Source organism: Pagrus pagrus, assembly GCF_965226575.1.
Source record: "Pagrus pagrus genome assembly, chromosome: 8".
Lineage (NCBI taxonomy): Eukaryota > Metazoa > Chordata > Actinopteri > Spariformes > Sparidae > Pagrus > Pagrus pagrus.
This window is the reverse complement of record NC_140192.1, coordinates 2,209,052-2,227,125: the sequence shown is the minus strand read 5'-3', so window position 1 is coordinate 2,227,125 and position 18,074 is coordinate 2,209,052. Positions and strand designations below refer to the sequence as shown.

Below are 18,074 nucleotides of genomic sequence, written 5' to 3'. Positions count from 1 at the left end.
AACAAATATGTGTTTCTCAAATATATTTTTGGTTTGACATCTATAATGCATTCAGTCCAGACAGAGAGAACAGTTCCCCTCCAGCAGCCTCTCCAGCTGTGGCACATTCCCAGAAGCTCAGCAGAACAATAGAAAAACTATCTTACAGCAAAAAAACAAAAGAAATAAAATACAAAAACAGTTTTCTTTAATATCAAGGGTGATTGTTTACAATTATTCATTTGTGTCCTTTTTTAAAAAGTATTTTTAGACAGCTTTCAAGAAACACAATCAGTAAATATCTCTCTTTTTATAGAAAACAATCTGTAAAAAACATTCGGTTGTCTTCCTCTGAGTTAAGCTAGAACTGTGACAAATTTACCAAAATGGTTTTTAATGGAAAGGCATCTGTATTAGAAAGGCTTCCTGGACGTGCATCTCAACTCCACTCGGCTCAGGAAAGATGACGTCTGTTAACATCAAGTCGTTTCCTGAGCGAGCGTCACCTTAATGTTTACACCCTCACGCATGCACACACACTTCTCCAGCTTACAGGGCCGACCACACCGAGAACGATGACTAACTGTAATGACAGCGATGTGAGCATCTTACTGATGAAGCTGTTCACTCCAGCTGTGTTGTCAGCTTTGGAAAATGGATATCAGTTAATTGTTACTGTTGTACGTTACACAGAACAATAAAAAGTAGTTGGCCGAATTAACAAGTCCCAAATAATGAAGAATTAGTCAGAGACAGCGTTTCACAACGTTAATAAAGTGTCTCCTAACGCATCAACTCACTAAATTGAGTGTTTTTTTAAGGGAGTCTGGTGACTTTCTCCAGAAGTAGCCTATATTGGTTACTGTTTAGTGTATCTGTAAAATGTGACATGTTTAGATCAATAAAATGTTTCTTCTTTCATAAATTGAGTGTAAATGGTGAAATCAGTGTAAACGGTGTGTTCAAACAGCTGCTAAATGTTGGCAGGTAAGACTTTAGCACTTTAGACACAGAAGCAGACAGGCTGGTACAGCCATGCTGCCACAAACTGACACTTTGTACAAGGAAACAAACAACTGACTGTTTTCATTTAATGCTGAATTTACAACAAGGCACCAATGACTTAGAATTTCTTGTAGCAAGGTTTTGAAAAGATTGTTAAGTTTTTTCTCACGTAACAACTTAAAATTACGCGATATGTTAAGGGAGTCTGGTGATATTGGGGTTATTCGGTCAGTGGATGTCTTCTCCTTCTCAGACCACATCTGAGTGGCTGGTTGTCAAATGTGTTGTAAATGCGTCTTGGGGGCTTTAACACCTGCAGCTGTCCACTTGTGATTGGATCACTCAGGGTGAATATTGATACCAGGTCTGAACAGCCTATTACAAGTACTCCTGAAATACTTTGTAGAAAAATCAAAAAATCAAGCTAATTGATGTCTCTGGAAACTTTCAGAGCGATCTGATGAACGACAGCTGATTAAAATCCTTCTGAATTTACAAAGATAGTTATTTTTTTTACAGCTGTCCTTCTAGTTGTGGTGCGTTTTTAAAACTAAATCTATTTAAAGTCATCGTTCTTGGTGAGGACGGCCCTTCATACTCGACACGTTAAAGCCAAACATATTGGAAAGATACTTGGATTGTGACATTATGATATGTACAAAAGCTAATTCATAACAACTGAAACCCCTCATTCAGATCAGTGCTGGTGACAGGACGTCTTCCTGGTAAGAACTGTTCCTCTTAGCTACAAATGCACACCGAAGAAAAGAAAAATATATATCGGACAAAATATTACAAGAAATACACTGAGTACAAAAATAGCACAGAGTTGAGTGCCAACTGAAAAACATCCCAAAGTGTAAACATTTCCAATCTGCTACGGGTTGTGAGGCTGTGTGGCTCCACAGATGAATGCAGCCGATTGTCCTTATCTCACCTTTATGTTCATTGAAATATATCATGTACTGATGCGATGTGTCTTTTCATGCCAAAAAGGAAATGACCGAGGAGAGCAGGTGCAACCTCAGATGGACTGGTTTCTCAGATTTAGCTGCAGCTCGGAGGTACAGATAGCACACAACATTAAAAAAATAGATGCATAAACACGGGACTGGAAGGCTGTAAAGGCTAAAAGTCTTTGTTGCCAGATCCAGAGTGCAGGTGGTTGCAGGAGAGCTCCATAAGCTGATGTGTGATATGCATAAATGGCACAAATTTACAGACATGCTGTGAGACTGAAGCCTCCTGTCATGGGCACCGTCAGTGACATGACAGGCGATGACAATACTGCATTTCTTTCAGTTTGGGAGTGCTTGTTTTTTTTTTATGCATGAGAGGGAAAAGACAGCTGCAGTGACGTGTACCGTTCATTTTCTTTAAGACAGGTGCACAGGTTTGGCAGAGTGAGGCCCTGCTGCGACAAAAGGCCCGGTCTCGTTCAGTCTGAGCGTGCACACGAGGTCTCCACAGGCTCAGATGTCCATGTAATCGTCCTCCTCCTCGTCCGACTCGCTCTCCAGTGACGACTCCTGGCTCGACGTCTCCTGCACCTCCAGCGCCGGCTGGCTCAGTGTGTCCTTTTTCACCGTGGCTGCAGACTGAGACGACAGGATGACGTTCTGTACAAGAGGAGACAGCAGGGGGCACTGTTGTGTGTTAGAGTTGATACAGAGCCATGTACTGTATGGTTAATGTACGCTCACACAGACACACACTGATGCTGTTCAGACCGGGCATTAACATGAGTCTGAGTGACCACTTCTAAAAGCAAAATAAACTTGTACATCACTGGGACGAACAATGTTTTTTACACAGAAAGAAAGAACTTAATGTCGAATTTACAAGAAGGCCCAAATAATGAAGAATTTCACAAAGTTGAAAAAGTGTCTCCTAACTCAGCCACTAACAACATTTAGCAATTTTTCAAGGGAGTCTGGGGGACCATCTCCACGGGCGACACAGTAGCAGCCTATGTTGGTTACCCTTTACTGTGTTTGTAAAATTTGACATGTTTAGATCAATAAAATATTTGAATGTTTGGGCTCTGTTCACCTGCCAATGTTAGCAGCAGATATTTGTGAACACACCGTTTCAACTAATCCAACCATTGAACTGGTAACCACAATATCACCAGACTCCATTAAGAAAACACGAAATTTTAAGAGTTTTTGCGTGAGGAGAATCTTAAACTTTGTGAAACGCCGTCTCTGATAAATTCTTCATTATTTGTGCCGGCTTGCCGTCATCGTTCTTCTGCCTTTGTGCAGAAAACCTCCAGTCTGTTTGTCCCAGTGATAGATGTGCACGGAAGTGAGATCTGATCACAAGTGATCACTCAGGACGGATGTCAGCACCACGTCTGCAAAGCTGCACACTGACAGAATCATATATTTAGAGGCGAACTGCACACCTTAAGTCTTTGTTTGGTTTCCTCTGAGATGCTGCCTTTCGGGGAGAGGAGTGTGGGTGTCGGAGGTGTTACTGTGATTTCTGGAGGGAACTTGGAGACGGTTGAAGGGATGAAAAGCTTTGGCATGTTGGGCGGGACTCGGGAGCGGATCCGGTTGGGGTCTGGAAGCTTTGACTGGTCAATGCTGGCATACTGCTGCTGGTCTGAGAGACAAAAAGAACATTTCTAAAGATTTGAGCATTTTCAAGTCATGTGAAGTCACAGTCCAAATTAGACTTTAATTAATGTAATCTATGCATCCTGCTGTGACCTTTCCATCACACTTCTCGATCAGAGGTTCTGACCTGGGCATGGTTGTGCGGTGCTACATGTGGCAGTTTCCTCCTGGAACCAGCCGGCTGCTGACTCCTGCCCCTGGGAAACTGTGGCGAGTTTCATCTGTTGACAAAGGTGTGACTCCTGCTGTCGGTACGAAAGTCCCTCTGAGGGCTCCTCCCGCTCCTCTGCGGATAAAAACAACACAACAACAAAATACTGTCAGCAGAGTATTTAACAGTTTTACAATATTTGAAAGAACAACAGCACAGCTCTCAAACTTGTGCAATATATCAGACGCACGGTGGTGGCAAGAATAAAAAAAGACAAAACTCTGGCACTTTATCATGTTTAAGCTAGAAGCCACCATTAGCGTTATCCAAAAAACATTATTTCTTCAACCCGATAGAAATCATTCTACAGATTCCAACTTGTTTGCAAGGACGTAAATAAAGTGATCCGGCAAGTGGTGGACAAAAGAGATTTTAATCAAAATTTTACTCTTTTGACATGTGCCTGCTGTGAAGTGTTTTATTTGCTGGAAATTTTCAATATGGACCCACATCGCATCCTGGGAACAATATTTGATGTTTCTGGTTCAGCAGATTCCAGCTTTGTTCATTTTTGCCAAACACTTGTTGGTCAAAAGGCTCGAAACAGGTTGTGCTACAAAAGATTAATGAATTATTAATAAGCCTACACAGTTTTCATCAGGGCTCATCCATGAGTTAATAAAGGATATTTACTATTATCAGACACCTACCTACACCATGGTCTTCCATTACAGGTAAGCTGGCCAGTCACCATTTGTTTATTTTCACTTTTTACTAATCCGTAAATCTTTTAAGATCTCCAACAGAAAAGTTGTATCTGTACAGACCAGCTCTGATCATCTACCTCCATGTTTCTGTCCCACCCGGAAAGTCGTCACCACGTGAGGCAAAGAAAGATTATATTTAATCCACCCTACGTGTCTACATGGTTATTAGGTGCTAATATTTTCCTATTGAACAGATCACCAAGGTTTACTCCACACCTGTTGATTTGTTTGAAAATTTGTGGGTCGTCATCAAGTCTGATTGATCGATGGAAGAAGACGAGTCGCCTGTGAGTGCTGGAGTTCTGTCTTTTTTAGTTTTACAGTATTTGTAGTTAATTAACGCGTCAATAAAGATCTAAATTGGATTCTTAGCCAACAGCAACTTTCTCCCCTTCGGCTTCAACAGGGAGCGAACTAACACCTCTAGTTAGTTTTTGTGTTATTTATCGTGGAAACCACAGAATGACTCAGCATCAACGTCTCTGTGCACGTCGTCTGTAAGATTACTGATAATTTGATGAGACTTTGAAGTTCCCTGCTGACATCGCTCTGAAACATGAGAACTATCTGCAGCTCAGACACACGGATGAAAACAAAAAATGATCCAACGCTCTTCCAGGCTTACCCACTGATGTTGCCTTGGAAACCATTACATAATACACAGTGCTGCAGTGAGGCTTGATGCTAACGTGTGTGTGTGTGTGTGTGTGTGTGTGTGTGTGTGTGTGTGTGTGTGTGTGTGTGTGCGCAAATATGTGCGCGTGTGTTTCTGCAACACCTTCAAAGTTCATCCAACTTTAATAAGTTGAGAAAATCTTTTTGATACTCACATAAATTGATAAACTGCCGCTGCTGGTTACAGACACATGGATTTAGTGATGTAATCAGAGTCAACAGATGAAAAATGTTCTCTTTCTGATGACATAAGGCCGTCAGGGTTTACCGCCGTGTCGATTCAATAGGTGATAACACTCTACACCTTCAAGGCCCTTGATAACCTCGTTCCTCTGTCCCTTTTCCGTACACAATCTCCTGCGCCTCTCAGATCCTCTCACTACACCATCCGCCCACTTGACTGCCATGCCGGTCAACAGCCTTCAGCCGTTCTGCCTCTCACCTTTGGAGCTCTCACACAAAAAGTTCGCAAAATTGTCTCTTCCTCGACCTTTAAATCCCAACTCATAACACTTTTTCAAACTGGCATACTCTGATACTGACTCTACTGCTTAGACTCACTCAGGTTTGTACTCATGGTTTTATAACTAGTTATTGTTATTTAAGGGTGCACAGTTTGGATTTTTTTCAGCCAATACCGATAATTACCTGCTTCACGGTCCATACGGATAAGGTAAGCCATCACTTCACATGTGTATTTTAAAAAGAAGCTCCTCACCTGCAGTTTATGAACACATGAGGGTAGAAAAGACAAAGATGTGGGAAGCAAAGATGGATTCAAGGATTCATAGCTCGAGTAAAGTTAAAACTCGTCCCACCTCTGAATCATCGCAGAAGAAGTGTTGCAATTTACAATTTCTTCTTAAACTGTAAAAACGTCCACAGCAGCGACATGTTCGACTCTGCAGTCGTCACTGTGTGGCTCTGCACAGCTGTTTGATGTCAGACTGCAATTCTTCTCCCGCTCTGTTTATTAAACTAACTTTAAAAAAGGTGCATACCACCACCTGCTGCATCCGAGCGTATACGTGCTGCGCTTGTTAAGCCAATGACAGCAATTTGGCCTCATTTTTATTGGCTAGAATTTGACAGATAATTTATAGATACATTTCACAATATCAGGCCTCAGGAGCCATCAGGAGTCTGAAGTTTGCTGTGAAGCAGCATTGTGGATTTCGAATGTGGGACAAAAACAGATGAATGCCGAGATGCTGCGCCGCCTGACAGATATTTGTGAGTGAGAACTTTCAATTAATTATCAAAGAATAGGATCTGCTCAAAATGATCACAATGAATTAGAAGAGACAAGAGTTCATGCCTTTTTGCAACAGTCACAACATGGCAGTAATCGGGGTAATACAGCACAGAAAGCATGCCGCCTAGTGAGCAGAAGTAGCCATTATAATCAAGATCAAGTTGACTGCAACCACTAGAACCAAAACTGAGACCAACAGGGGTTAAAACAAAAATCACCTCCTGCTACAAAACAATTACAGAGGAAACAGACATTTATATAAATGTGGTTTGTTTCGATGGTTTTCCTTCATTCGAAGTAGATTTTGAGTGAAGTCCTTCTAATACAACATTCATCAAGGTCAAACATCTCAAAGGCAAAAACTGTGAAGTTTGATATCTGCAGACAGAGAGGTCAAACTGAGCTCAGGTTTCAGAGACTGCAGTAATGACCATTAGCTGAAAATGAGTGAAAACAAAAGCACCATCTGGATGAGAACCAAATGAGTTAATTAGCACTTTATGACTGAAGACAATCCTCCAGCTTTCATTTGTTTTCTGTGTCTCTGAAAGCCGTTTACTGCCCTCAAATGGCTCTCGCCTTAAGACACAAGAATACTACATATATGTGATTAATGCTCACAGGTTGAGTTCAGGCTGCAGACTGTGGGTGAAGGAATTACATCTTTCTATTATTATATTCAACATGAGATAAATGCAAATGTATCCAGCTGAATATTCATCATGTGGATGAGCGATGATTACGCCAAACCCCCTCCTGAAGCTCACGTAGGCAGATACACAGAGTCACAATCTGGAGGACACTGATTTCTAAAACTCTTGTTGGGGGACAGACAAAAACCCAAAAGGCAAAATATAACCAGGCCAGAGTTATGTAACAGATCTGTGGAAGTCCACAGGCGCCCCCTGCTGCTCACACAGACTAAAGCACTTTAGGATCTTCACCTCAGCAGTAGTTTTAGACTCCTACACAACAAGAACAATACTTTGTATCGGCACGAGTTATTAAACTTTCTTATGCTAGGCAAAGTTTAGAGACATTGTGGAGATATACTGGTGTGATGTGTTGGCGTGCAGCCCGTTGTACCTGTGTGGGGTAAGAAGGCCATGGCTGCTGCGGGGTGGGCGGCTGCTCTCCTGTGCTGCGTCTGATCGTGGAAGCTGGAGGTCTGAGGTCTGGGCAGCTTGCTCAGGGGCTCGTACACCACCTTAGCTTGGCCGTCCTGGGTGGACAGCGGGTGGCAGGCGGTGTGGCTGAGCAGGACTGGCGTCGGCAGGGAGGCGGGGAAGAAGAGGTCTCGGTGCTCCTTGGTGTACTTGGGTGTGGTCGGGGCATCGCCTGCAGACTGTTGGAGACAGAAGAAGAGCAGTGGTCGTGAGGAGGAGTGACTGACCTTGGGGATCCATCTGCAGCATTAACCCTCCTCTGCTCAGGCAGATTTTCTGAACATCCTGAAGACAGACTCAGTGCCAGAAACAAAAAAAGACTCAGTCGACATCCCTGCACTTTTCAAAACAACACACATCAGCAGTATTAGTCTTAAAGTCATGAAATCCTTTGGAGAGCTGTGATGTCGTCCCCCAGGGGCTCAGAGGCTCACCTGTGTGCTGCACTCTGTGTCGGGTGCTCGGCTCTACGCCGCTCTGAATCCCTCTGAGCCACTTTCCTGTGTGTCCTTTTGAGGACCACTTCTAAACACAAGAGCTGCACAAACAACCGGCGACAACAGCCGCCCTGCTCCCACAGCTGCTGTCATGGCAACACAGAGCAGCACAGTCAAAAAGACATGAACACACCTTCTCTAGTTTTCTATTTCAAATGGATGAAAAGTTGCATGAAAAACTAGCTTGTAGACCCGGCTCGTATGAAATGTGGCAAGATTCAACAAGCTGAAGAAAAAGGTTTATTTTACATTCAGTGGAAGGCTGCACAGATGTGCACTGGGTTAATTATGGCACCATGTTAGACAGTAAAAGACTTTATATTAGAATATTATATAAAAATATCAATACGGACAAAGAGCCACATCGCAGGGGATTCAATATGTTGATGCACATCTTGTTCTCAAGATGTTTGCGTCTGTAGAAATGTCACATAATCATGATTTTCATCTTTTTTTCCAGGAAATAATTAAAATTATGATGCAAAAATGATCACTCCCACCACTCTCGAACCCCATCACAGTTGTATAGAGAATGGGAGGGATGACATTTTTGTCGGCTAACCCAGAAGATGGCATCGCCCTGGTCCCCTTGACAAAAAGCCTGTGGGACACAATTCTCGTTCAAGGATTTGGCTGAAATCTTGTGAGAGGTGAGGTGTTGCAGGAAGACGACACTTGACACATGAGTCAGAGTTGGAGAGGGATTTGGCGTTTAACTTGAGGAACTGCCAGCAAGAATTTATTTCCAAAGTTTTTGACAATCTTTAAGACAGAAACTAACAACTCACCTCGCGAGATTTCAGAGCGAGACTTCTCCTTGAACGAGATTTGTGTTTCTAGTTACAAAACTGAACTCATGATTTAACAAAATCGTCTCTGTGGGAATCATTTCTGTAATGAAACTTGACAACCTCAGCCTGTCAGTGACAAAAACGAGCACTTGTAGCGGATGTAAATTTGACGGTATGAATCATTTACAAACCAAAACATGTAAATACAGGGCCTGGGTATAAAAATGCTGGAATTCCCCTTTAATCACACAGCTTACTTTAGCCATCTAACCGAAAACAAATTCAAAAGAAATCCAGACTTTGAGACGAGGGAACAGGTGGTGCAAAAATGCTTACTCATGTTCAGGTTTCATTCCAGCAGCACTTAAATCTGTCAAAATAACCGCAATATGATTTTTTTTTTTTTTTTACCATATCCAGCAGCCCTACTTTCTATCTGCCACAAAGACAGCTTCTGTCTCAGAGGCATCTTTGATTATTAAATGTGTTACAGTTGTCAAGAAGAGCCTGGAGGCAGCGTTCAGGGCCACATTACGCTGCCGTCGTGACGAGCAGGCTCTGACAGATACAGTATGTTAGCACAACATAATTTAGCAATAACAGAGCTCTCATGCCATTTTCTCCAGCTCTCTGCAGGGAGTTGAAGTCAGATTGTCCTCTGAATCAGAGCTGTGTATGATGAAGCTCCCTACGGGATTCACACAGCAGAGCTGAGGCAATTCAAACAGAGCGGCCTTCCAAACACTTAGACAGCCACGGATCCTAAAGCTCGACGCAGCAGCTTCAAGCATGCAGCAGCTCCATAGCCAGCTTTGATGATTCATATGTCATGAATTAAACATCGCCAACAAGGACACCAACAAGTCAGCTGGACCGTGAGCATTAGAAAAACACTGTACCTGAGAAAATTGCAGCACAGAGCATGCAGCCGGGCTGTGGGCTCCTCCAGTGTTTGCTGGGTGGTGAGAGTGGGCTGCTGGCAGCCGAACTGAGGTCCCACGAATTTGAATTGAAAGATGGTTCTTTGCAATTATCGAGATTGGGCTTTAAATCAGATTAGAGCAGCTGTAGATGGTTCGGTCATCTTTCCAACACAATTGAAAGAGCGGCCAACCGAACATTTTAATTAAATTGCCTGCTCAAATGGGACTGACACCGAGGCTCCTTTGTGAAGCAAATGTCCTTATTCTTTGATGAGTAAAACCTCGACATCCTTCCAAAGTGGGGGGACGGCAGTGCTTTTAATTAAGTACAGAGTCTCTTAAAAGCTACACCATCTCCCCGAAGAGAGGAGAGTAGAAAACAAAAACATATCATACATTCGCTGAGTGACAGACAAAGAGCCCAGGTCGTGAAAGCCTTGACATGTGTTCCCTCCGTATGGCATCAAACTGGCGAAGCGAACGCTACACAGAGCACGACACACAACCCATTCTGCAGCTCAGCACTACACCTCAGATCGTGCTCTGCACTTGTGGGGGCTTGAAGGAATGTGTGAATCTGCAAGAAGCAAGATTTTTTCATGTCCTCGAGCTGCGAACTCCGAGGTGCCTACTCACATTCCCACCACACACAAACGCAAACCACGACGTGAGCTGATGGCATAACAACAAACAACAAGACTGCAGAACAAGCTAGTTTATGCAGAATCATCTTATTTGCATCGACACAAACCACATCATGCATCAGCTACAGCTCAACAATTTATATCATATTATTCAGATGTAAGGGAACAGGCTTGTATGGTACAGACCCCAATGAAATGTAAAAATGACAATTCCCTCAAAAATCACAAAAAATGAAATATTGTTCAGCCCTAAATATAGATTTACTTTATTTAAATGTAAATGCTGTTAGTATAATATATATTATGTTTACCTGATAGTTGTCAGAGGACCTGACTGTGTCTGACTCCAATTAAATGCACAATATGTAATTTCTGCAGCTAGGGATCTCTATCAAAACAGATCAAAAGACATTTTGCTGATTGTTGTGTAGGGAGGGCTGGTGAGCGCTAGAGGAGAGAGTCCGGTGCAGATCCAGACCTTCTGGAGGAATAAACACCCAGAGTCTCATCAGATTCTGCTCTGATCCGCAGCAGTTTGCCGACAGGACGAGGGCTCAGAGACGACTTTTTAACGCTCCTGTTTATCAACCCGACTGCAGCGGACACAAAAGATCCTGTGTGTAAACTTGCTTAGCTGGTGGTGAACATGACATTAACCAACCACGACTGCTGAGGAAGATCCATCTGATGTGGCTCAGGCACAAATGTTAACAGACCCGGTAATGTTTGAATGTTTTATTTATGAAATGCACCTTTAACTTGAATAAAATAACAGATTTCTCTGGGTTTGGACATTGAGTTGTTTTCTTAAATTATCCCAAACATGTAACAAAGGTTCTTCTAACATATTTAAACAAAAAAACGTTCAAAACAAAAATGAAAACAGTTTTCAATGTTGATGAGTTTAAAGTTATGTTGCTAATATATCACTAATTACTGTAATATTAGTATTATTAGTATAACAACTTGCACATGATGCATAACTCTAAATCAGCAATGCGGCACTGTTTGTTGTGTGTTTTTATTTTTACATATTTTTACATTTTCCCTGTGTGTTCCTTGTTATCTGGACCGCTCTACCTGCCTCTGCAGATCCCCTCAGGGACTAAAAAAGAAAAAAAAAGACCTGGATTGAATAATAACTTAATTGACTTAATTTCCTGACATTTGCATGCGAAGACCTTTGCTTCAGGCACCTTGTGATTGTCTTCATTGCCACCAATTTCATGGAAGTTAAATATCATTTAGTTTGAAATAAAATAAGGTGTACCAATTTCAAAAACAGGTCAGGACACGGCGTGCAGCAGATTATTATGTAAAGAAACAACAACTAGGTTTCAAAAAAGGTGCCCACACAGATGTTTCAGTCAAAAGATTCTGATGCCAACCAGGTTTTAACACATTGGAGAAATGATGTTCGCCTCCTCTGCAGCACCATCGTCTCTACGTCGGCTGTTTATTAGACAAACAAATGCACAGACAAACCGAACAAAGGCAACAAAAAGACTCATGCAGAAAATATGATGATAGGATCAGTGAACTAGGAAGAAAGAGAGATTTATTTTGCCCACAGCTACTTCTCATGAGCCTGAGGTTTGGGGAACATCACCGTGACAACAGGATGTGGGCAGAGAGACCCTTGTTGACTGTGTGGGCAGGAGGAGGGATGTGAGGAAGGGGGAGTAACCGACACAGGATGAGGCAGAGCAACTAATAATTCAATGAGGAATTTGAGAGCTGAAGACAAAGCTGCTGAGTTAATAGTTGGTTTAGATTTACTACAATTAGACAGACATATTAAATGTAGTCAGACACTCCTGTCATTTCCCTCGTAAATCATATGACTGTGCAAATTAGCAACGTGCACACCAGAGCTCAGATGAAACCGATGACAAGTTTGGCAGCGACTGCGTGAGGGGACAACAGGGAGCATTCGCGCCACACTTTGGGCTAAATTTAGTGCTGGCAGGCTGAAGCAGGAGAGACTCAAATAAGTGTGGGAATTACCAGGCAACTTATCATTTCAGCACATCTTACTACAGATGCCACATGTTACCTCACCACGCACAAGAACGGCAAAACAGCCATCCTTCAAAATTGCCATTTTAAGCAAATAACAGAGAGAGCAAAATTAGCATTTAAACTATTTGGAGTGGCAGATGGGGAACATCACGACAACTCAGATGGATCGTTTTAGCGCGGCTGCTGAAGCATACGTTTGGTGGAGGCAGACTAAAATATCAATTTTTTGATACGTTGATTCTGAATGTTGGAAACATTTTCAATACTCATTTTCCAAAGCATCCATACAGCAGCAGCAGGGGTCTAAACACAGCCTCTGTACAGTACTGAGGTGATTTATAGCCACTCTGACCAGGACTATGACTCCAGGGATGAGAAGACTAGGGAGGCGGGGACAGGAGAGACAGAGTCGGCATGTAGAGCCAGAATATTTTCACGTCTTACTCTGAACTGAGGATTTATTTGGACCAAACCAAAGACTGTTTTAGTGAGTTTGTTTTAGTTTATGACCAGTTTGAATGAAATTGAATGAACTTGTTGCTAGTATACACCAGACTCCATCACTTCTTGATGTACAAAGTCGTATTAGGAGACAGGACAGGCCAGTGCTAGTTAGTTGGTTAGCATGCTAACTTCGGCAGACATCACTGCAACACAATACAGGGACGTGTTTGACAATGTCGATGCTGTTGTTCACACACTGTTGATCATGTTAGTTCATTTTTTGAATGTTTTAAAACAAAAGTTCTGGCAATATGTTACACATTTTCCCTTTAAAGATGGTAAGTGCAGAGTCTCCACAACCAGTTTTGTTTGCAGCAGTGCTCACAAACACAAAATAATTTAGCAAAGCGTCTGATGGACCGACACACGGACCTTGTAACGAATTTTGAAAAAGAGAGATGAGTTTTTACCTGTCTTTGGGCAGAAGTGGCCAACTGGATCTGGCAGAACTTCACAGCTTGGTCCAGAGCTACATCCTCATCGACCTGAGAACGGAGAACAGGCAGAACATCAGGGCAACGTGTCTTCAGATGCTCAAGGTTAATCCACAGCGTCACATCTTTTCACACATCTTTCTACTTAGTAAAACCTCCTCATGCAACACTAGAGCTGTGAGTATACTACTGTAAATTCATCCTATATTTCCAAGGCGACCTGTCCTGTGTACAGAGCAGGTTAATTACTCGTTCCGTCTCACTGTACAACAATTTCTTCTGATTCAGTCTGTGAGCCAGCAGGATTTCTTCTGAGTAAAGAAGGGCTCACATTAAGGTCCAGTGCAGCTCACGGATGTGTGGGAGTTGGCAAGCTTAGCTGCAGCCCAACATCGTACACTTAGCAGTAATCTTGTTCACACAGCTGTTATGTTCCCTCCAGCAGCCTGTTGTACGAAACAGTTCAGGGACACCCAAAAGGAGGGATTTTTACAGCAGCCTCATTCTGCTTCTCAAATGATGCCAATTGTTAAATGAGCTGAGAGAAGCTTTGGTGCATCACAGAGGACAGGCCTCTGCTTTCAATTCATGTCTGACTGACTGACTGCAAACCTTCCCTGTCCAACCACATTCAGCTGTCAGTGATGGCTCATCAATATCAAATACTGATTATTATGAATAAAACTCAATGTGACACAGTGTACTAAGAAGTACCCAAAAGTCATACCCGAGTACAAAAAGTACTTGAGTAAAAGTCTAGAAGTATGTAATCAAGTATCAAAGTACTTTGACACTAAATGCACTTAAGGAGCAGTTCCACCAAAAATGAAAAAACCCAGTCATCATCTCCCTCCGTGCTGATGGAAAGTCAGGTGAAGCTTCGTAGTCCACAAAACATTTCTGGAGCGTCACAGTAAAACAGCGTTGTAGCATTCTGCTAAACAACCGAAGCAGCTGGAGACTTGATTTAAAAGGAAAAAACAACAATAGCTGCAAAGCTTAAAGTGTTAGAGTGCACCCCCTCTGACGTTGGTGCACGGGCTCCACCGCAGTCGAGGGTGTTAAACACATGAATGAATTTGATCTTGTTGCTTTCGAGGGCTTGGGTGAGAGCTGTGTGGAGCCTTTTTAGTGACTGAATTAAAATTTTTCGGTGAACTTATTAAAAAAAAAGGTCCACTCTGGGATGACGAGCGACCTGACCTTCAGGCATCAAAACTACACATGAAATTATAAATATATTTACATGCATGTATAAACTATCTACTGTACTATGGGTCGACTCATCTCATTTTCTTTATCCAATTGCCAATCAAATAAATTAATTTAAATATGCTCTGCTTTGGCTGGACGTATAAAGTGGACGTATAAAAGTAGCAGAAAATGTAAATACCCAAGTAAAGTATAAGCATATTGAAAGTGTACTGAAGCACAGCACTTGAGTCAAAGTAATTGATTACATTTTATCTCTGATGTGTCAGGACATACTTTTTTCTGATGGCAGGAAAAACTTTCTGTGTGTATAGAAACGTACGATTCAGAGACTCTTGGAAATTTACCATCTTAACACTGAACTGAACTGAAAGAAAGAAATATATCCGACCGAAATACGTGGAGGTAAAAAGAAAAACCAAAACAAGAAGCAAAGTACAGATCTAAACTGTGACTACATGCAGCTGTACCCTGCAGTGCAGCAGACCATAAAACCACAAAGTGCAGCAGTTTGTGCAAGTAGGTGCACAATCAGAAGATGCTTCTGGAAATTGTCCAGGCTTCATAATTATATAACTCATTCGGTGACAGGAAACATGTCGGGGCTGGTTGTGGCCACTTTCTCTGATGGGTGTGTCTGAGGAAATATTCTCTCTGTGGTTTTTTTTAAGTGCAAAGGGGAAATCTTGCAACACGAGCACCTAAAAACGAAAAGAACAAAGCTGCTGAAACTTATTTCTTCATCCGTCCCTCGCCTACTGCCCTCCCACTACAGCTACAGCTCTCTTGCACTACACAGCCAATGACAAGGCTACTTCTGTAGGGCCAGCATTGATCTTCAGCTCAATATGGCGATACAAGCTGATGTGGGTTGTTCTGCTTTGGACCTCATTAATGCCACAGAAAGCCCTGAAGTTGGACTAACTTTGAACAACTTTACAGCCAGTGTTCCTCAAAGAAATGCCTCGCTGCTTTGACGTCTCCTGAGCAGGAGAAGTTTGAAACATAAATCATAAAGTTGCACAGAAGTCAGCTCTTTCCATGACCCATTAATTACTGTACATTTTAATAATACATATTGCTTAATAGAAGAAAGCCTTGGGCTGCAACTAAATTAGTTTCATTGCCATTTAATCTGTCAAGTATTTTCTCAATTGATCGATAGTTGTTTGGTCTATAAATGTCAGAAAATGGTGAAAAATGTTGATCAGTGTTTCATGATGTTCAAGATGACGTCCTCAAATGTCTTGTTTTGTCCACAACACAAAGATATTTAGTTTACTGTCAAAGAGGAGGAAAGAAACCAGAAAATATTCACATTTAAGAAGCTGAAATCTGAGAATTTCGACCTTTTCTCTCCACAAAAGTCAGAGTTCATCTCTGTGATGGCAACAAAGCTACAACACATTTTTCCCACTCTTTGCACCAGTTCTACAGCCATTACAGAAAAGTTTTTCACCATTCAATAGTCTGTTTTCTACCATCTTTCAGCCGGTTTATGCTCCCAGACAGAGCTGCAATGAATAATGGATCAACAGAAAATTTGATAGTTGATTAATTGTTACTGTAAAACATTTGCTGGTTCCTGCTTCTTAAACGTGAGAATTTACTTTTCATTTATGAGAGTAAATGAAGAGTTTTTGCTTTGCTTCTTTTGTCCAGCCAACAGTCAAAAAACTATTTGAAGACATCACTTTGGGCTCTGGGGAATTGTGATGAGCATTTTAAGACATTTTATAGACCAAAAGATGAATTAGTTAATCATGAAAATAATTGTTGGTTGCAGCCCTACTGCTTTCGACAAAAGTCATAAAAATCTGTCAGATTTTTGTCTCTGATGTCACTACACATTTCATCCATTACATACAAGTTTTTCACCAATTCTTTCATCAGTAGTCTTTGTCTGGAAGCACACACTGGCTGACAGTAGAAAAACAGAGCTGCAATGACTGCTGAATTGACAAAAAATGTGTTGTCAACTGTTTAGATAATATTATTCATTTTTGAAGCAGAAATCTCAAACATTTGCTGCTTTTCTTTGTCATTTATGAAAGAAAATGATGAGTCTTTGGGTTTTGGACTCTTGGTTTGACACAAGAAGGAATATGAAGACTTGACTTTGGGCTTTTTTTTTTTTTTACATTTTACACAAAATTAATCTATAATGAATATAATTGTTAGAACACAAATCCTACAAATTTTTTTCCATTAGTGCTGCGTCTAAATGAAACCTGAGGGCCAATCACCACTACTTAAAAAGTGTGTGATTGCAGTGATTAGATGCATCAATCAAAAAAGAAAAAAAGAAAAAAAACCTGACTGATTCACAGCGACATGTAAAAAATCCCAGTTCCTCTTATAAAATACCCGCAGAGCTACTTTTAGAATCAGCAGGAGTAACAGCAGAAAGTCACAAAGGTTGAATTTGGGTGAAATGAGAGTACAACCGCACTTTGTGAGCTGGATGTGTCAAAGTGTTTGAAATCTGAAAGAGGGAAAGTCCCTCATCTACAGTGGGCGTTGTGTTACTAGTTCAGTTAGAAGAGGGGTTTCCCAAGGCCACTTTATTTTAGGAGGTTCCATGCATGATGCATGACTTCGAAAATAATAAAAAAAAAATGATAGCAGTGCACGTTCTCACAACAACAGTGTTAACCGATTGTGCACAGCAGAGGTAACCGTGTGGTGCATCTTGAAGAGCTTTACCTGTTTCATCAGCATGTAAGTCTCTGACATGATCTTCTCAATGCGTCCCAGGTCGTAGGTCATGACTTTCTGACCTTGCTGCCACACCCTGTAGGCATCGAGCAGTAAGGTTTTCCCCGACTCCACATCTTCAAGAAGCTTCCTCTTCCTGTTTGGCCTCCGTATTGACCCCGGATCAGTCCCACTGGCTGCCACAGTGACCTTGGGTGCTGCAGCTTGAAGCTGCTGCTGCCTGGAACTGATACTCAGCTCCTCTAGAGACAGCTCTGGTGTCCGGCTGCTGTCAATCACTTTCTGTTGGGGCTCCACGGCAGTCATGGAGGTCTCAGCCTCCTTTTGGTTGCCCTGAGAATCTGTGGTAGTAGGGGGCCTCCTCCAGGTGCCAGTTTCCAGCTCCATGGGCTCCTCTGGCCCCGCTTTGTGCTCCTCACTCCCAGGAATCTCCACCTTTCCAGGGAAGCTCTCCAGAACCTTACTCCCTTTATCTATGGATGGCGTTAGTGGGGTGAGTTGAGCCTGCGAGGCTTCCCTGGGACCTGCATCAGTGGCACAGGCTCCCTCTGTGAGCCCAGACTTCTTAGGCAGCACATGTTTGCTGTCCTCTGAACTGGGCCTGTTGGATGCGTCTGTTGTGGTCATCTCCCCCATGGAGGGCGCAGGCGCTTTGGGAAGCTGCTCCGATACCTGAAAGAGACCAGAGCCTGTCAAAACATGAA

General features: G+C 42.2%; 1 protein-coding gene across 9 annotated transcripts in view; it reads right to left on the bottom strand.

Annotated features, from left to right (window-relative positions):
- Positions 1-8: 8 nt before the first annotated feature.
- The window catches only part of cabin1 (calcineurin binding protein 1), a 55,603-nt gene continuing 37,537 nt past the window's right edge, over positions 9-18,074 (bottom strand). For 7 of the 9 annotated variants that reach the window (XM_084360706.1, XM_084360705.1, XM_084360710.1 and 4 more), the window contains 6 exons: positions 17,359-18,042; positions 13,417-13,491; positions 7,546-7,804; positions 3,739-3,897; positions 3,395-3,597; positions 9-2,630 (listed from right to left, as the gene is read on the bottom strand). In XM_084360706.1, coding sequence (XP_084216832.1) covers positions 2,457-2,630; positions 3,395-3,597; positions 3,739-3,897; positions 7,546-7,804; positions 13,417-13,491; positions 17,359-18,042 — 1,554 coding nt within the window. In that variant the 3' untranslated portion in view covers positions 9-2,456. The remainder of the gene's footprint in view (positions 2,631-3,394; positions 3,598-3,738; positions 3,898-7,545; positions 7,805-13,416; positions 13,492-17,358; positions 18,043-18,074) is intronic. The other 2 variants (XM_084360709.1, XM_084360713.1) reach the window with 1 other exon arrangement.